This window comes from Plectropomus leopardus, chromosome 7 (genome assembly GCF_008729295.1).
Source record: "Plectropomus leopardus isolate mb chromosome 7, YSFRI_Pleo_2.0, whole genome shotgun sequence".
NCBI classification, from domain to species: domain Eukaryota; kingdom Metazoa; phylum Chordata; class Actinopteri; order Perciformes; family Serranidae; genus Plectropomus; species Plectropomus leopardus.
In genome coordinates, this window is record NC_056469.1 from 29,222,692 (window position 1) to 29,242,740 (window position 20,049).

At 40.0% G+C, this 20,049-nt stretch overlaps 2 protein-coding genes across 2 annotated transcripts in view; one reads left to right on the top strand and one right to left on the bottom strand.

Annotated features, from left to right (window-relative positions):
• Positions 1–1,109: 1,109 nt before the first annotated feature.
• On the bottom strand, positions 1,110–2,886 carry glrx3 (glutaredoxin 3). Its single transcript, XM_042490012.1, has 2 exons — positions 2,317–2,886; positions 1,110–1,882 (listed from the first exon to the last, which is right to left on the bottom strand). Exons 1-2 carry the CDS (start codon positions 2,851–2,853, stop codon positions 1,445–1,447), a joined length of 975 nt encoding a protein of 324 aa, XP_042345946.1. The 5' UTR covers positions 2,854–2,886; the 3' UTR covers positions 1,110–1,444.
• A 1,248-nt stretch (positions 2,887–4,134) lies between these two features.
• LOC121945672 (large proline-rich protein BAG6-like) overlaps positions 4,135–20,049 on the top strand; it is a 61,107-nt gene continuing 45,192 nt past the window's right edge. Inside the window, exons 1-24 of the mRNA XM_042489971.1 lie at positions 4,135–4,203; positions 5,585–5,672; positions 5,773–5,890; positions 6,829–7,043; positions 8,512–8,583; positions 8,665–8,787; positions 8,888–9,084; positions 9,501–9,633; positions 10,549–10,749; positions 10,840–11,062; positions 11,397–11,447; positions 12,580–12,932; positions 13,014–13,086; positions 13,489–13,817; positions 14,704–14,956; positions 15,062–15,231; positions 15,471–15,524; positions 15,818–15,926; positions 16,230–16,354; positions 17,020–17,154; positions 17,537–17,593; positions 17,702–17,926; positions 19,416–19,523; positions 19,896–20,042. Coding sequence (XP_042345905.1) covers positions 5,592–5,672; positions 5,773–5,890; positions 6,829–7,043; positions 8,512–8,583; positions 8,665–8,787; positions 8,888–9,084; positions 9,501–9,633; positions 10,549–10,749; positions 10,840–11,062; positions 11,397–11,447; positions 12,580–12,932; positions 13,014–13,086; positions 13,489–13,817; positions 14,704–14,956; positions 15,062–15,231; positions 15,471–15,524; positions 15,818–15,926; positions 16,230–16,354; positions 17,020–17,154; positions 17,537–17,593; positions 17,702–17,926; positions 19,416–19,523; positions 19,896–20,042 — 3,552 coding nt within the window. The 5' untranslated portion in view covers positions 4,135–4,203; positions 5,585–5,591. The remainder of the gene's footprint in view (positions 4,204–5,584; positions 5,673–5,772; positions 5,891–6,828; positions 7,044–8,511; positions 8,584–8,664; positions 8,788–8,887; positions 9,085–9,500; positions 9,634–10,548; positions 10,750–10,839; positions 11,063–11,396; positions 11,448–12,579; positions 12,933–13,013; positions 13,087–13,488; positions 13,818–14,703; positions 14,957–15,061; positions 15,232–15,470; positions 15,525–15,817; positions 15,927–16,229; positions 16,355–17,019; positions 17,155–17,536; positions 17,594–17,701; positions 17,927–19,415; positions 19,524–19,895; positions 20,043–20,049) is intronic.

Genomic DNA, 20,049 nt, shown 5'->3' on the forward strand with positions numbered 1-20,049 from the left:
CAAAAAAACCAAACAACTCCAGATCTTCTTTTTTTTTTTTATTGTTTAATAATAATCTCATTAATGAACAAAGTATCAGTAAGTGCTACCTAGAGTTAGTTCTATGTATTTAACCAGAGTGCTAATTAGATAGAGTTGAAACTGTTTTTCAGGTGAAGAAAGTGTGTACAGGACAGCATGAAAAGTCAGAGGCTTCGCTGAATGTAAACCTGTTGTTAAGTGTGAAGTTGTGAATACTTGAAGGACAGATGTCAACCCCCAAAATGCAGATAACATAAACTAAAGCCAGCTGTTCTCAGTGTATTTCCCTGAGTCAGGCAGGATTTATAGAATTAGGCCAAGCACAGGGATTGCTCCACTTTCACTTAAAATATTTCTTAAGACAGTGGTGTCCAACAGGTGGGTTGCAGGTCCATTCTGGATGGGCCGCAAGTGACTTTTGAACATGTCAAATCTGTAAAATAAAACCCAAAAAACAAAACAAAACCCACTTTTTTGAAATAAAGTGAATTTCCAGCAAAAACTTTAATTTTTAAGTGTTATTTCTATTTATCACAATATGTTGTATTTCACTGAGTTCTAAGCTAACATGTTTACTTTAAGTGAAATTAAATTGAATATGTGGTTATTGGTGTAATGTGTGGACCTTGAACTAATAAAAAGGGAGAAATTTGGACACTGACTGGACCAGTTGGGAATCGCTGTCTTAAGATATATTGTCAAGAATTACTATAAACAAGGTCATCTCCCGCTGACTTCAGTTTAATTTTTGGCTGTTAGGTATAACATGAACACATCCAAAAGCTACAACAGTTGGGTTATACAGTACTGTGCAAAAGCTTTAAGCCACCTTTAACTAAGTTATTTTTGTTATAATGATCATACATATTTATTTCTCTGTAAGCTTTTTTTACTGAAATACAACCAGAACATACAGGAAATATGCAACAGTATTAAAAATGCTAATATTTCAGAATAAAACAACATCAACAGGCTAAAGTTGCAAGTTTTTAGTGTGACCTGCCTTCCAATTTAGCATGTCTTGAACATATATGAGATTTACAACACTAATTGGTTATTTACACCGTTCAAGATGATGATTGATCATTGATGTTTGAGCTATCTTTTGTTGTAGCTGTATAATTCCATGTTTCACACTAAATATTGACTTTAGTCTGAAGAATTTTATTTATGAGTTTTTGGTGTTTTAGTGCGTTGTGCGTACGAAAAACACTAAGAAATGAATATATATCCTCATTACTTCTTTGCCAAAACAAAAAAACTACGGTGGCCTAAGACTTTTGCACAGTACTGTATGTGGAACAGTTTGTTTATTAAATCTAATATTTCACCTCCTGGCCCTCATGTTAGATCAGGGACACAGGGCTTGTCTGAGCATGTGCAGTAGCTTCTTTTCCCCTCTCTGATGGCTTGGCAATTTCACCTACTCCCCCTTCAGCACTGACACGAGGTCTCCACTCCCCTTCAGCTCCTTGATTATGTCCAATCCTCCTATCAGGTCTCCTTTCACGTACAGCTGTGGGTAGGTTGGCCAGTTAGAATAGGTCTTGAGCCCCTGACGCACCTCTTCATCCTGCAGGATATCAAACGTGTCATAATCTACTCCGGTTTCGTTCAAAATCTCCAGTGTCTGCCTGCTGAAGCCGCATCTTGCGCCCTCCTTGTTCCCCTTCATGAAGAGCATGACTGGGCTCTGGTTGATGATGGTCTTGAGACGGTGCTCCAAGGTGACGGCTTTCGGGCAGGTGTTCTCCAGCTCTCCAGACTCAGCCAGCTCCTTCACAATGTCCAGTCCTCCCACCAGCTCCCCGTTGGCATACAGCTGAGGGTAGGTGGGCCAGTTGGAGTAGGTCTTCAGCCCCTGTGGTATGAAAAATCGTTTTTTACATATAATTGATTAGATATCCATAATAGAATTTCTCCTGGTCAAAATTGCTGGATGTAATGCAGTTATCTGTAATTTAATTCTTCGTGCTCAAAAAGAGCATTTCAGATATGCACAGTAACATTCCTCTTATGCACAATTGTCATTTCAGACGTCTGCAACGTCAGTCTTCCTGGGACAAATGACGTTGTGAATATCTAAAATTAAAAGCCCAATACACGACTGGTTAAAGTGACGTCATTTGTCCTATAGGAAGGATGACTGTGCGGATATTTGAAATGACAGTTGTGGATAGGAGAGATGTTATTGTGCATGTCTGAAATGTTGATTTTGACTGGGGAAAATTTAATGACAGATAATTACATTACATATCCAGTCAACTTATCAAATGTCGAGACAGCTTGTCATACCTGTCGGACCTCCTCGTCAGAAAGGATGTCGAAGCTGCTGAACTGGATTTTGTGCTCCGCCAGTATACCCAGTATCTGCCGGCTGAAGCCGCAGCGAGGCTCCTGCGGGGACCCCTTCATGAAGAGCATGCAGGGCGCCGCGTTTATGAGCTTCTTCAGCCGCTGGTTCAGGTCTGCGGCGCCGCTTTCCGCAGATCCACCCGGACTCCCGCTGACTGCCAGGCGCTGCACCTTCCTGCTCAGCTCCGGGGCATTGGCTCCGTCCAGGCGGTCGACCTTCTCCCCTCCCTTGAAGAAAACGAAAGTGGGGACGGCGCTGATTTCATACTTCTCCGACACCTCCGGAATCGCTTCTGCCTCCAGTCTGACAAACGTGGTGTGCGCGTGTTCCTTGGCCAGCTCGGCCATCGCGTCGTTCATTGCGTCGCACTGAGCAGACCACGTCGCCTTGAAATGTACCACAGTCAGGCATTTTCCCGCTTTGGCCAGGAAATCTTCAAACTGCTGCTGGGTTGTCGCATCCACGAGATTCGCCATGTTTGTTTCCTCTGTGTTCCGGTGTCGACAGAACGTCACATCCGTGCACGACGCTGAAGTTGGTTTCCAATTCGTAGCTTCTGAGTCAGCAGTTAAGGGGAGAGTTAAGGGAAAACTTAACCCTTTAAAATCTGGAGTGCCATTACTTCTCTTTTGCTGCTTGTAGACGACTTTCATAAGTATTTAATCCTGTGATCCTCGAGCAAAATTGGTATGATTTTATTTAAAACCGTGGAGAAAAGGGCAACGAGCAACTTGGTAAGAAATGTTAAACAAGTTGCAACAATTAAGTAAATTTAAACAAATATATATTTAAAGAAGCTAGGGAAAATGTCTAGGAAAATATGGGGTAAAACTATATTTATTATTATAATGATTATTTATTTAAAATTATGTCACAAAATTACTATAGTTTTTGAGCACTTTTTTCTACTTCTTGTTTGCCTTGGTTTCCCAGTTTTTATTTTTGTTTGTTTGGGTTTTTTTATTTTTTATTTTCTGCTAATTTCTGGTATTTTTTATCTATATATCTATATGTCTATATATATCTATATACATATATATATATACATATATATATATGTATGTAAAATTTTTCGGTTATGTCGTATTTAATTGCTTGTTGCTTTCTTCCTATGTTTTTAAAGAAATCAAGCTTTTTGCACATTTTACTGTTATGAAAGCATGATAATGATAATAATAATTTTTTTTTATATATATATAAATGGAGCGACAGTATTGCACCACAAAGTCAAGACTGGAGTGCACTGTTAAAAAAAGCTCACCTTGAAAAAATAATAATTTATATGAATAAAGGCTCAATAAATGAGTGTAATTGGTAAATGGTCAGCCTTCTTAGCACCCATGTTTTAAAACAACAGGTGGAATAGTTAGGCTACCAAATTACAATGTCTTTAGTCAGAAGCATGGGCACCAATCCACATGCTACAGTATTTATTTATATTTAATTTCTTAATTAAAATACCAATTTGTTTATTTTGTTTTTATTGTTGCTAAAGTTGCTATTTTTTTTGTTTTTTTTCGCTATTGCTTGTTATTTTTTTTCTTGCCAGTTTCTTGCTGGCTTTTGAAATTAGTTAAAGGTTTGCATATGGTACGAACTATTGTACTGTCTGATTTTCATTGGTACTTGTAAATACTAACAAAAAATGGGGATAAAAAAAGGAAAGTCTGACATGCTTCCACATCAATAAGTGCAAAAAACAGAGGATCGGACGTTTAGTTATTTTTATTATTTTTTCCCTCGACTCTCACCTTAACTGCTGAATCGGAATCGACGAATCGGAAACTAACTTCGGCGTCGTCATCCGTGCAGCCTGGTAGCTTCTGGTAAGTACCGGAGCTCGTACTAGGAAGTCATTTGCATGTTATTTGAAGATAACAAACAGCTGCGTACACTGGATAAGTTGAAAGGATAGCGTGACTCTCTAAGGTAACCACCGAACAACACGCCACGGTGTTTATGAAAACATAATATCCCGTCGTCTCCCATAAACGCTTATTGTATCGTTTAGTTTACGTAGCATTAGCTTAGCCTCCTTACTAGCGCTAGTTAGCTTGGCAAATTTAGCTTCGACGCAAACTGTGCGCTTTCTAAGTTGAGCTAAGCTAAATCCTGCTAACAAGCCAGCGCTAACAAACGGTAGCTGGCTAACGCTAAACGTAATTATCGATAGCGTTACGTGTGGCTCTTTAAATCGTTTAATCAGTACAAAAAATATGAAATTATTGTCACCGGCCTAGCAGAATACAACTAACTTAGCTAACATCAACCGCTGATAGTTAATTTTGATACTACTTAGCAAGTTGATTTGGCTACCTGCTCAGATTATTACTTCTGACTTACCTGTATAAATAGAGTTAATTAACTAAACATGGCTATTTTATTGATTCCTCAACAACTGCTGTTTTGTTAGTGTTACCGATTTTTAGGAGGCAACAATTTGCCAGTTTTGTCGACATTGAGCCGTTTCATATGTAATTGATTGTTTATGTTATTTGAAGGTGTAACCTAATGATTTGAGTATAAGTTTAACTAGTTTCTCAATGATAGAAGTTTAAAGTATTAAAGGTCTTTACTGGCCTTCAAAAAGTCTTACGTTGTCTCCAAATCAGTTATTATATATTAGGCCTTAAAAATCATTTAAAGAACAACCAAGCAAAACTTGATTTGTATAGAACATTTCTTTCTAAGTGGAAGCACAACCTGCTGCATAAAGTGTGAGGAAGAAGTTACAGGCACAAAAGAAAGTAAGCAAACGATCATAAAAGTGAATAAAATCCATTAAAGCTAACAATAAAAGCCCATAAAACAATAATAAAGATGAAGAATAGACTAGTAAAAAATACAAATATTGTTAAAATGCATAAAAATAATGTTAAAATAATGGTAAAAGTAGAACGTTAAAAGAGGATTATACATGTAAATTAAAAAAAAATGAGCTGTTAGTAAAATTGTCCAATAAAAATAACTCATGAGTAAAATCCATCAGAATATTATAATAGGTTAACCAATAAACCAGTAAGCACATCTGAGTTGAGGTCAATAAAACAAATAAACGACAGACGACAGATCTTTATCAAGAAGGGTTGTTTCTGTTAAGATAAGAATATCAGCTGATTTAATATTTTAAAAAGACTTTTAAGTTAAATGTTGTAACACTCACATAATAAATAATAAATAACCCAAACTCATTATTTTCTGATCCAGGAACACAATGGAGGAACAAACTGCAGACATAGAGGTGACAGTCAAAACACTAGACTCCCAAAGCAGAACCTACACTGTTGGTGCTCAGGTAAATTCTTCAGTTCCTACTGCAAACACCAGAGTGAATGTTCATTTTCAATTTGCCTTTGTGAAAGTCTCACTCTAGTGTTTCATCTTTTTTTTCATAGTTGACAGTAAAAGAGTTCAAGGAGCACATTGCCCCCTCAGTGGGTATCCCTGTGGACAAACAGAGGCTGATCTATCAGGGCAGAGTCTTACAGGATGAAAGGACCCTGGCAGACTACAGTAAGTATTCAAGGAGTCAATTAAAACAATACAGAACTTGATTTGATCTGATTCTAAGGCAATTTTAGATTTGATTTTGCACGCCTGCCTGTTTATTTTATGTATCATAAAAGTGCAGCATCACAAAAATTATTATTTTTTCACCATTATGTGCACATTGATTCTTAACAGGCAGGCCACACACACATCCGTTGCTTTGATGTTATTTTGCCATTGTGCTTGACTACTATTGTATTAGAAAACAGTATTTCCTGCCTGTGTGTGCTTGTGTATCAGTCTGTATTCCCTCTCTAAATTCAGAGATTTTGTAGGTCCATGAACGCAGCACAGGCAGAACTCATTTTTTATCTTTCAGCAGCAGTTTGTAGAGTTTTGAGTTGCAGGTTGGATAATTGCTCAGTCGATGTTATCAAAGCTAATCAGATTGATGATTAGAGATGCAGCTATTTGTGAGTGAAAGCAAATTTTTAGACCCAGCTCAGTGAGCAGTTAAGTGTCACTTTGATGTTCTGCTGCCCTGTTTGTGACAAGTGTATGCTCTGTGCTCTGAGAGTTTGGAGGAATGGATTACTGAAAGGTGTTTATATTCAGAGCAGCTAATGAATGGCCCAGCTGCTTACATAGAAAATCAAAATGTGGTGGCAGGTGTTTGAATTGTGGCCAGGTGCCACAAATAAATGAATGAATATCTGGAAAATAAAGACTGTGTATTGCAATCTGTTTCTTGAGTGGGTATTTGAATGGGTGCTTTTGAGCTCACTGTCTTTTGTCCATCGTTATTAATGTTGTCTTGCCAGCAAAAGCAAGTGGACATCGTTTTTAAGGCCTTCAGTGATGTAGAATAAAGCTAGAATTCCTCTTGTTTCTCAAAACAAAAGTTTGAAGTCAACATGCCATCATATGTGTACAGATGTAACCGTAGTTCTCTGTTGTTCCAGATGTAGATGGAAAGGTGATACATCTCGTGGAGCGGGCGCCCCCTCCGCCCTCCCAGCCTGGCTCAGGGTCAGGGGGCACTTCAGCAGACAGCGGACCCTCCTCCTCCTCCCAGGGAACATCACAAGTGCCTCCACACGATCGTAACGCTAACAGCTACGTAATGCTCGGCACCTTTAACCTTCCTGTCAACATCATGGACCCCCAGCAGATACAGGTAGGTTTGTTTTATGACTTATTTAGGACTGTTCAGTGTTTTACAAGGTATTACAAGTCCTGGGGAGCACTACTGTGTTTAAAAGAAATACATAAAGCCTTTTTTGACTGCAGAGGAGTTAGAAATTTGTGAGCTCACTGGACTTCTGTAACTTGCTACTTATGTTTTGCAAATTACTTAATTTATTCAGATTTTAGTGCTTCCTGAATAAAAAGAAAAAGTCCTGTTGTTAGGCTCTTATTAGGTATATTATTGCTTTTTAAACGATAAAAATGAGAGTTTATAAACAAAATAAATGCATGTTGAATGCGGAACACAGAAGGACATTGAGGCGCAATAAGAGGCCAGCGTTTTTTCAGCTGAGACGCTTTGGTTGCATCTTGTTGCTTTGATACAGAGTATCTACAAAAGTAAAAATGTTGGCACAAGGTAGAGAACTTGCACTGGATGAAGGGAAGGCTGAAGTGCGTCAGGAGAGACGACAGAGCCATCAGTTTGTCTGTGATCGGTATGAAGTTCTCCTGCATTTTGGTTGTTCAGCCATGTGACAGTTGGTTTTGTAGTGTTTGTCCTGCCTCTCCTGTAGTGTGATTGGACAGCTGGGTAAAATGTGAAAGTGACATGCGACCGCTGCGTTTTACCAGAGTTGAATAATTTTCATCTCTCTGAAACCAGAAAAAAATGCCAAATATGCAGTGCTCAGCCAAGAAAAGACACTCGATGCCCCATCACACCAGGCGGGTTTCCATTAATCCTCAAATAGCGCTTGTGGAATGTGAATATAAAATATGCCGAATAAAAACGTCAATTTCGAAAAAACTCCCCTTTATAAAAAAAAAAACATCACATGAGGTGGTATTTTAGGTGAAAAAAAGATATTTTCCAAAACTGTAATAGAAACACTTATTTTTGCATTTATAGGTCACATGATGCTATGACTATGTGCTTGTTGGGAGGAACTGGCTCCCTCAGGCATGATGCAGGAGGCGCTGCAAGAAGTGTTATTGCATCATATAACTCTTCAAAAGTCGGGTGGATCATCCAGAAGTTTTTAATCCACAATTCCTCTGTGAAATCATGGACTATTGCCTATCAGAAATCCCTCATACGTGACCGCTCCTTCGTATAACGCGCTTGCCTTTCCATTATCGCTCATCGCTAGTGCGGTGGCTGCTATAGAAATTAACCTGCTGATATTTTGATCATCCTTCGCCACACTTCTTGGAGTGTTATTGCGAGAGGAGAAGTTGCATAACATCACTCAATGGAAGCAGAGTCATCTTGCAATTGTAGTTTATTAACATTTCGAAAATATCACTTTAGTTTTGCTCAAATCTATAATTTATGTGCAGTGTGTTTCCCAGCTTGAATCATGTTTCATTTCATGACCGTTAGAAGTTTTGTCTTGCATGTTAAGTGTTGTTTCCAAAGTTGCATTGCCTCTGTTGTTGTTGTTATTTTATTTTAGATGTCGGTTCAGCAGATGGTGTCCGGCATGGGAGAGAATGCCAGGAATGCCAGAGTCACAACCAGCACTGGGGTAAGATACTATGTCTGTTTCTAGAGCACATTGCCTGATAAGATTGTCCCTGTTTTGTTGATTGTCCCCTTTTTATTTCAGAGCAATGGGTCCGTGAACGTTCACATCGATATGGACCAGCCAGTGCAGAGCGAGCCCAGGCTGAGGCTGGTGCTGGCTGAGAACCTCCTGAGGGACATCAATGATGTCATCCACAGGATGGAGGTGAGAGCTCGTCCTTCAGATTACTTCAGTACCAAATCTCCAGAGAAATTACTGTTTTTCGCAGTAGCAAATTTGCCTGCTGTCTTGTTTCGTCTTTCAGAGTCGGCCGAGCGACTCATCCACTCAAACAGAGACAACTTCTGCTGCTGCTCCCCCTCCGCCCTCGTCTTCATCTACCACCTCCACTCCCTCCCCCTCTGCCCAGCCCATGGACACCTCCCCACCTCCAACAACTCCGCCACCTCCGCCCACCTCCTCAGCACAGTCTGAAGGACCAACACCCCAACCTGGACCCAAGTAAGACATCTGCTCAACCTATTGAGCCTTTTTTTTTTTTTTTTTTTTACAGAAGGGTGAAACGCAATAACGACGCGGCATTCCCGTCTTGAACAGGGAGTGTATAAGGGGCTACGGACTTTTACTTATGCCTCATACTTCTGATTTAAAAAAAAAAAACATACAATAAAACAAACATCAAATAATTCATAGGGGCCACTGCAGGAGTCTTTTCTTCTTATACTACAACGTTTTATTGAAACAAGCTTGTTATTTGATCCCTGTGTTCTACTGTCAGTTGCATTTCTTCCTCTGTATATAATATATTTTTGTTTTTTGTTTTTTAAACATGGTGAAGCTGTATCTGTGTGTTGTCCAGTTTTGTGAACAGCTGTTGTTTGATCGGCATCAGCTTTGCTCTCCTTTCTTCCCCCCAGTCATCCCAGCCCAGCTGAGTTGGCGGAGATGTTGTCTGAGCTGCGGAGGGTGGAGGAGAGACTACAGCCTTTCATTCAGAGAGCTCACACCATCCTGGAGACAGCCACCACTGCCGAATACAACAATAATACAGTAGGGTTCAAACAGCCAAAATATGATTTAACTGGTGATCTTTGGTATATTTATAAGGTGTTTTTTATGAGGATGCCAGAATATCCATATTCAAAAACTCCTCCTACATCTACAGTTTATAAATTCACGAGGTTTCAAGGGCAGTTATATTTTAGGCAATTATTTTGTTTCTATAGGATTATTATAGATGCAATAATTTACCTCCCGCTTCCTGATTTAATTCACACAATCTTTTGTACCTTTTACAAGTTGAGCCAAAAGGATGTATGGACTTAATCGACTGTTCTGAACACATATCTTCAGGTTCAATAAGTTCACAATCACTAGGGCAACTTACACTACTCTTATACATAACCTGTAATTTAATTTCTGTTATATTTAACAGAAATGTTTTTAATTTTTTGTGGGAGAGTAAATTGCCAGTCTCCATAGTGGTTTTGACCTACAAATACTTTGGCAATAACCACCCATAAAATATGAAGTTATTTATATATGTGTGTGTGTGTGTGTGTGTGTGTGTAAACATATAATAATTTTTGCTTTTAGTTTAAAAACACGGATATGGAATAAACTGTTCATAGCTTTGTTTTCATTTGATTATTATTGCCTGAAAAGGAGTTTTTTTTGATTCATTACCTTAGAATGAGCTGTCTATATCTACATACAGACTTTATATAATAGCACAGAAAAAAAACAAACTAAGCACTGGTTGTAAATAGGGCCATTCCCGTTTTTGTGTTTTCATGTGGGCCGCTGAAGCTCTTCTTCACGCTTTGCACATGGGAGAAGTTTCCGCTTTGCAACTTTGCCGCAAGATGCCACTAAACCTTCAAAAACTAGACCTTTTAACATTAGTCACTGAATATAGTTGTCATTCAAAAAAAGTTGCCTAAGCTTGTTTTTTTTCTGCCACAGGAGAGAGAGGAGGACCAGCGTACCCTCGTCCTGACGTGGGAGTGTCTCCGTCTCCTTGGTAACGCCCTTGTGGCCCTTAGTGACCTGCGATTGAACCTCATGAGCCCCGTACCCCGCCACCTGCATGTGGTCCGGCCTTTTTCCCACTATGCCAGCCCAGTCACCCTGCCTGGAGCTGTGCACCACCACATCCCTGTGCAAGTAAGTGGATGAAAGCGTATTTTTGATCAAACTTATTGATGGGAACGTTTAGTGTATTCAGACTGACCGTGCTCACACCTTCACCGACAGATGAACATGGGTGCTACAGTGACTGTTGCAGCCAACAGCACGGAGGGACAAGCTCCATCCACCCAGCCGGCCAGCCAGTCGGAGCAGGCAGGTCAGGGACAGACCTCCCCCCCACAGAATTCCCCGTCCAATCAGCAGGCTGGACAGGGACAGGCTGGCCCCCGGGTCATCAGGATCAGCCACCAGGCAGTACCGGTGGTCATGATGCAGATGAACACGGACGGTGTGTTGTCCCCTACCCGCCACTGATTGAGTGCTCTACTGCGTCAAAGCTGTTTGTGTGTCATATTGCTGGGCAGCAGTGCAGGCGGAGGTTAATGTTTGCACACTCCACACTAATGTGTCCTCCGTGCACTGCTGCCACAATCAGTGATCTGAAGAGTGGAACTTACTACTTATCTGATTTGCAGGTTCAAATTTCACATGATCTTTTTTTCATGTTTGTTGAATGTTGGCTCTTTCATTGCGAATGTTCTACTGTGTGTGTGATTTTACTGGCAGTTACTTAAGTATTAAAGGTCAAACTGGTTGTGTGTTGTTTTTGTGTGTATGTGCAGGTTCAGGCGCAAACCCTGCTGCACCTGGACAACAGATGCCTGGACAACCAGGTAAAGTCCAAAGCACTTTTTAACACAGAGTTCACGCTATAGAGCTGCTGCAAAGTCCCTTCTTTGTGCCCCCTTTGCATTTTTACACAGAAACAAATGATGGCAGCATCGTTTCGCCCCAGTATGTCATTGTACACTGCAGCCCAGAATCCAGAAATCATTACATGTAACACAACAGCTTCAGCCTTTAATGTGACATATAATATACATGTCGAAAGCGCTTTCTAAACAATAACAAAGACTTAACATGTCAATAACAGTCATTTACATTCTTTGTTATGTGACAGCTGATCTCATCTGAAGGGTAAAGAGCTCCTGAACGTTATTGTTTTCCCAATATACTGACATTTACGGCTGCTGATCTTCTTTGAAATAGCTGCTAACAGCTATTCTTTAAATCTTTCATGGTTGGTTGCGCACATAACTCATAATCAAAACATCACACTCGCCCCACCCATTGTCACGTCTTTCCAGCTTCACACATACCTTGTTTGGGGGCTGTTAGTACCTACTAAAGTTATGTCACATTTTGTATGCTACATTTTGTATAACATAATCAAATCCAGGTTATCTGTTTTTCCAATCCTCCAACCCTTTTAGTCAAATACTCAGTTGTTTTTGATCAACATATTAAGCCTTCTTTTTTGAAAACCTTTTCATTTACCGCTGAAAACAGAGGTAAACATTTGGGGATGCTGCCAGAAAGCTGGAATACTCAGGGTTCCCATGGTCATGGAAAATCTTTCATGGAATTTCTAGGCTTCTCCAGGCCTGGAAAAGTCATTGAATTATGAAAATAAGTGAAAGTCTTTGTAAAGGTCATGGAATTTTGTTTTGTGTACTGAAATTGTTGCAGTAATCCTCCATGGATAGCCTTCCATGTAATGCAGCTATATTGTAGTAATATGTACTACTTTATGTGAATGTTCATGTGACCCTGAATTTCCTGCTGAACCCTGTTTAAGAGAAAATCTGGCTCTTTATTAAAGGCTTTTCATGATAGTCAACACAAAAAAATAGAAACAAAGTCAAATATTAGTATTAAACAGCCAAATTCTGTTGGACTGACAAATTTCTGAGGCAGCTAAAGCCCTAAAATCATGTTATTCTTCTGCTCTTTTTCTCCTTGTAGGTGGTCTCCCTCCTGACTTCATGCGCAATCTCATGCAACAGATCAGTCAATATGCTGCCGCAGTAGCTACTAGCGCCGCCACTGCCACTGTTCCTGGCCAACCAGTCCCACCCCAGCCCACCCCTCCTGGCTACAGCTCCACAGCCAACTCCTCAACTACCACCACAGGTCCCAACACACCCACCACCACCCCGACTGCTCCCCCACCACCTCCCCATACTGGCCCCCAGCCCCAGGCCCGGGTTGTGTTCACTAGACCGCCCTTTGCTCCCAACATGCCGCCTCCAGCCTTCGGCACTCGGGGAACCACCATCAATGTGAGGGCTGCCATGCCAGGACAGCAGCCAGGACAGGTGGGGATAAGGTTTTCTGATTTGGTTCCTGTTTTTAAGGCTGATTATCAATAACCGAGGCTAATAAAAAAATCCCCACAGGCTTTCAATCCTGCTGCTCTCAACCAGATGATTAGTGGACTAGTTGGACAGCTTTTGCTGCCAGGACAAATGGGTAAGCTTCTCCAGTTGTGTGACCTTACATTCATCTCATTCTTGTAAAATCGATATCTCAAGAACACTTTGAGGAAATTTGGTCAAATTTGACACAAACATTCACATGGACTCAACTTTTCAGAGAATTTTCAGAATTTGTGTTCAGAGGTCACTGTGACCTTACATCTGTCTCATTTTTGTGAATGCAATATCTGAAGATGGTTTTAAGGGAGTTTCGTTAAATTTGGCACAAACTCAAGAATGAACTGAGCAGTACATGGTAGCATGTGGAGGCACATGGCGGTTTGTCTAATTATCATACCTAAAGTATAGAAAAATCATCAGAGATTGTTGTCCATCAGTGATACTTGGATTCTTCTTTAATTCTCACTTCAATCTGTCTTTTTTTTTTTTTTTACAGCTGGTCAAACAGTCACATCTTCCTCCTCCACGTCCACATCTTCCTCTTCCTCCTTTTCCTCCTCCTCCCAAACCTCCTCATCCTCCTCCTCCTTTTCTTTCTCCAACTCGGGTCCAACACCGCCCCCTACCGCAAACACTGCTGGCACACCGAGCCAGTCTGACACCAGCACCGGCGAGCCCCAGTCCCTGGAGATGCCCCCAGACCTCAGCCAGCTCCTGGGTTCTCTCCTGGGGGGCGGTGTAGGTCCTGTAGGGGCTCCCTCAATTACAGTCACCACATCTGGAGTCCCAGCCTTCATCCAGGGAGTGAGCGAGTTCATGCAGCAGGTCAGTGTTTGTATGTTCAGCTTGCACCGCATGAGAATTTCAGCCTAATTTGCACATCAGTTGCATTGTTCATTGTAGTCCTGTATTACCTGCCTACAGATGTTGTGAAATATGTGCATCAGTACAAAATGTCATATATATTTTTGATTCTTGGAAATTGATTGAATAGATTGTCTTAGAACAAGTGTGGCGCCAGATCAAGTTGTGATAAAAAAAAATAGTTTGAAACACTTAAATCTCAAAAATGTCTTGCAGCTATTTCGTGCTGATAAACATTGCCAAGAACAAGAGTAACAGTTTCTCTCTGTTTGCTTTTTTTGTGTCAGTGATTCAACATGTTTTAAACTTCTCATCTTATATTGATCTTCCAAATCATCATCGTTTTTTCCACCTTGTAGACATTCCCAGTTGCCTTTACCCCTAATACAGTGTGTTGTGACAGTTTAAGCTGCACTGGGCAGTTTCACTTTGGCGTCATTGGGCAAAAGTCTAATTGTAAACTATGAGCAGATTGTAATTTAGGTGGACTGAGAGAAAACCAGACTTCTGTTGCATTTCAGACACTTTTAAGTTCCAAAAGCTGGTACTGAATGTATTTTTTACAATTTGCACTCTGCTTTTACTTTCTCTTTGATGAGAGTTTCTGAGGTAAACAATCAGGAAAAAACATGAATATACATCTTATTGGCTCAAGTAGAGAAACATTTCAAATGATATTGACCAGAGTCATCACCGTGTCTCCTTGTCGCCCACTAGAGGGCAGATGGTATGACACTGAGTGAGATACTTGTGTTAGTGATGTTTTGCTTTCCATGTAAAGAAATCACTTGCCTTTGCAGTAAAGCAAAACAATGTCAATAAATCCTTGTTTGTATTTCATCTCTAGGCCCAGCCCATCTTCTCTCCACCCCCGCCTCCCTCTGGTACCGCTCCTGCTGCAGGGCCCAACCCCATGGCCAACCCCCCTGCTGGAGCCGAAGCCCTCAACCCGGAGCTGTTCACAGGCATCGTCCGTGGCGTCCTGAGCACCATGATGGGCTCTCTGGGTCAGGCCCAGAATGACACGGAGAGCATCGCTCAGTTCATGCAGAGGCTATCCCAGGCAACCAACATCTTCATCAGTCCTGAGGATCCAACCGGTAAAGAACAAACACACAAGTATATTTGTAGCGATGCAGTTAAGGAGTGCGTCAGAAAATATGCATCAAAATATTTCTTTTGTTTTTCTTTACTGTGGTTCCCAGGGTTTTTTGGAGAGCTGCTGATGTTGGTATGCCAAACCTTCACCATGTCAGACCTGGTGATGCTGCTTCATGGCCAGCACCAGCCCCTTGGTCGCATCCAGCCTCAACTGTCCCAGTTCTTCAGGCAGAACTACCTCAGCGGCAGAGAACCCACTGATGAGAACATTGCTGTTAGTACCACTCACTAGTTAAAGAGGAATGTTTTTCCTTTAAATTGTTCTCTTGATTCTCGAGTGTAATTAAAAGTAGATTGAGTAGTTGTACAACTAATTTAGTTTTCAGTATTGGTTCCATGTTTGATGGTCTTTGATGTAACTAACCAGTAATTGCGTGATTTTTGTTTTGTTTTCCCTGTATGTGTTGTCATTTTCTTGTTTTTCCTTAATGTTCTCTGTTTCCATCCCTCCAGGCTGCAGCTGACAGTCTTGTCAATGAACTTGAGGAGTATATCAGCGAGAGCTTTGTAAGTCCTCGATGTCCACTCTTCCTCTAGAGTCCCTAAAATATAAAATCAAACATGATGGTAAAACATGAGACTAATAGCGGGAGTTCAGTGTGGTAGCTGACTAATATGTTTCTCATATGTGTAGGAAATGTGTTTGAAGAGAAAACACCAGTAAAAATGTTAAGTGTTTATGGAAAAGAACAAGTTGACATTTGGGGACAGTTTGGTTTAAGTGTGGGTTTACCTTATTGTTAAAATGCTAACTGCATTGACGACACCTATTTTTAAAAATTTTTTTCCATCTCCCACAGAGAGAGTCTTCAGTCACAGTGTTGGAGGGCGTTGACGTCACTCAGACCAACATGTCCTTCTTCAGACAGCAGCTGATGCACATTGCCTCCCATATTCTACGTTGCACCGGTAAATTTTTAGAACAGTAATAGTTTAAACAAGAATAAACAAAAATACACAATCTTGCCAAAATTCATGCCGTATGCATGAACACAGCCAAAATTATCGAGAAATAAAGAATGAAAAGCATGTAAAGTTTTCTAAAGGATACTTAAGGTTTAAGCTTCTGTTTGTGTTAAAGTATAGGTTGTATCACTAGAGTTAATAATTGTTTATCAGGAGTTAAAGTTATCTTAAAAATGTTAATTTTTATTGTCTCACTAGGAGTTGCAATTGTGTGTATTCTGCTAATATCAATATTTTCTCATCCAGATGACTCATTTGGGCCTCGGCTGCTTCAGCTGTGTAATCAGGCACTGTTTGAGTGTCTCGCCCTCAACCTGCACTGTCTGAGAGGAGACCAGAGAGCTCTCACCGCAGTGATCAACCACCGAATAGTCAGTATACAATCTCTCATTATGTTTTTGTTGTTTAATGTACTGTAGCGAGCAACGGAGAACAAGGTGCCCCTAGCCTGCCATTGACTGATTTGACTGTCGTTAAATCCGTTAATTACTGTTAGGTAACTTAGCCGTGTGATGCTAAGTTTTAGCCCTGTCACTGTTGAGCTCGGTGTATTTAAGACTTGGCAGTTCAGCGAGCCAAGATGTCACCAAAACGTTTAAAAGTGCAACTATACAACACGCCACTCCTGTCACATTATGGACTGGAGTACTAGTTTGCTATCAGTATTACTTTAAGAGTACTGGTAGTGCAGTTTTTAAATTTATATCCAGCCCAATTACACAGTGTGCACTTTTGGCAGAAGCAGTGTACTACTAATAAATATGTTAAAAAGATCTCAAGCTCCTGCTCTCATTACTGCTTCGGTCCTCAGCAATACACCTGCTAAGTGTGAGGACGATCGGAGCAACAGTTGTCAAGAAAATCAAAGGAAAGAGACCCTGTCCATTAAGTTAAAACTCAGAGTTGAAGTGAACTTTATTGTTCTCGGTGAAGATCATTTTAAACAGACACAACAAAGGCAGGAATGTTTCAAAAAGACAAAAACAAAACAGTTCTACCAACAAAATAAAAGCTGTGTTTTCTCTTCCTGTTCCAGCGGAGGATGTCCAGTGACATCAGCCCCAGTCTGGAGAACTGGATGACCAGTATGATGACGATGAGGCTGCAGGTGATTCTGGAGCATATCCCCATCACACAGGAGCAGATCCAGAACTACATAGTTTACACACAGGTAACAGACCAGAAGCATGCCTTGTTTTTGTTTTTATTTTGTTTGGTTTTTTGTTTTTCTTTTCCAAAATATGGATGAACATGTATTGGCAGTTGCAGGAAATCAAACCTATAAGCCTCCTTAACATGATGTAACTTCTCGGTTACACTCAGCAATTTAAATATTTGTTGACCCCATATTTTGTTTGAGCAACTGTAAAATTCGGTTTTTATTTTCTGACTTTTACATTGGAAAACAGTTTTTTGCACGACAGAATGCACATGCAGCATGTTACATGCAGACAAAGAAGCAGTCCCTCTTACCTGATGGCTGTTACATATCCTGTTACTTAGGACAGCCCGTCTGAAATGGCTAATAAATATTAAATGACATTCTTTCACAGAGAGATCAGTCTTCTGCAACTGGCACACAAGAGCCCGAACGAACACAAAGTGCAACTGTAAGTATGTTTTGTCTTTATTGTCCTTTTCAGATGAACACAGCTCGACATTTTATATACTGCGCTGCCTTTTTAGTTTCCTCACTTCATTGTTCTCCACTCCCAAAGATCGGTGACACCCTCTCACCAGCTGCAGCCACCACAGCAGAGGAGGCCATGTCGGTGTCCCACGACACAAGGGCATCGTCACGGGAAATGAGGGCGTTACCTGGAGACCTTGGAGCCTCAGGAGGAGCCGCACCATTAGGTGGCGACATGGCAGCAGCGGGAGCTGAGGGAGGGAGCGAGGAGTCGGCTCGAGAGTCAGAGGCCTGGACGGCAGTTGTTCCCCCTGTAAGAGCCCACAGTTTTTTTTAAACATTTATCTTATAATTTGTTTGCGGAGGGAAGAATTTTCATGACTACACGTGTCTCAGTGTCCTCTCGTTACTCTGCATAGGCCAATGAACAAACTGTCAACAGTGTGAAAAATAATTTATTCTTTTGAGTCTTTAGATTATTCAGAGTAGTTAGGACATTGTGAATGAAAAGACACATTGAGTATTTAAATTTTCCATAAAAAATGTGATAGAATAGCATGTCAAAAAATGATGTAGTACAGTATGCTATAAAAAGTAGTAGTATATACAAAGAAGTCCTACTATAGAATCAAAAAAAAGTCATAGTAGACCTATAGTTAAAAGAAAATCATATTATTTTATACCAAATAATAATAGTAATTGTATATATTATGATGAAAAAAATGTGTATTTTATAGTATATCAAAATTAAATTCATAGTATACTATGTCAAAAATATAGTCTGTCAAAAAAAAACATAGTTTAACCATTAAAAAATGTCATAGTATAGTGTGCATGCCTCTGAAAAATATAATTGTATGCCATAAAAAAAGTAATCGAGTCATGAAATAAACATTAATTAATGCATGCATGCTTTACTATGACATTTTTTAATGGATAAACTATGTTTTTTGACAAACTATAGTATGACTTTTCAATGATGTTTTGGACGATATACTGTACCATGACTTTCTCAACATATTTTGGAAGACATGCTGTACTATGAAGTTTTCATCTGATTTTGGAGGACATACTATACTGTGAAGTTTTTAAGCAATTTTTGGAGACATAATATACTATGACATTTTAATGTGGTTTTCGACAACATACTGAACTATGATTTATTCATGCTATTTTAGAAGACATACTGTATGTCTTTTTCATGTTCTTGTGGTCGACATACTAAAGTATGACTTTTTTATGCCATTTTTGACAACATACTATAATTTTTCATGGTATTTTGGACATAATACTTTTCTATGAAGTTTTTATGTGATTTTGGGTGTTATACTATACTATGACTTTTTTAAAATGCATTTTTGGATGGTATACCATAGTACAAATCTTTATAGTATTTGGTACAACACTACTATGATGTTTAATGCTATTTTGGAGGACATACTATACTATGTCTTTTTCATGCTTTTGTAGTCGACATACTAAAGTATGTCTTTTTATGACATTTTTGAAGACATACAAAAAGACATACATGAAAAAGTTATAGTATAATATGTCATCCAGAATTGCATAAATAGTAAATGTATACTATGTGGTCTAAAATTGCATTAAAATTTAGTTTAGTGTGTCAACCAAAACATCATAAAAAGTAAAATTAAAATGTCATAGTATGCCAACAGATGTTGAAGTGTAGTGTTTTTAGTAAGAAACAGTCACACAAAGATATTTTAAATGCTGTTTTGTATTAAGACAGTCTTAAAGACCTGTGATCATATTTCCTCTCTGTTTACTGTCGGTGTTGGTAGGAATGGGTGCCTATCATCAGGTGTGATATATCGACCCAGAGGAAGATGAAGGCTCAGCCTCCGTTATCTGACGCCTATCTGCATGGCATGCCAGCGAAACGCAGGAAGGTAAGCAGATCAGTTGGAAATTTACTTACTATGTATGAATTTAACTTGTCCTTACCTTCCTCAGGGCGCCGATGTACGATACGATACGATACACTTTATTGTCCCTGCAGGGGAAAATTTGTCTTGGACTCAGTGCTGCACAGATAATGTCTCCACACTTAACAACAATAACAATTTTCACACCATGACATTAAAAACACCAGATGTGCAACTGCACATAGTCACATTTTCACTTAATACAAATGCACACATCGCATATGATAAATATTGCACATGCCCAGTAATAAAAACACGTATTGCACTCACCCAGTAATAAAACTCACCCAGAGACAAAGTCTCATGCAGTTTTTAAAACGATATGTGTGTTTCCAGACTGGAGTGAGCGGTGGAAGCCTCCTCTCCCTCTCTGATGCAGTCAGCCAGGCAGCCAGGACGGCGGGAGTGAAGCCCATCACCTCTGCTGAGCGGTTACAAGACGATCTGGAGACCCAGGAGCTGAAGGAAGCATATGCAGAACAAGTAAGTA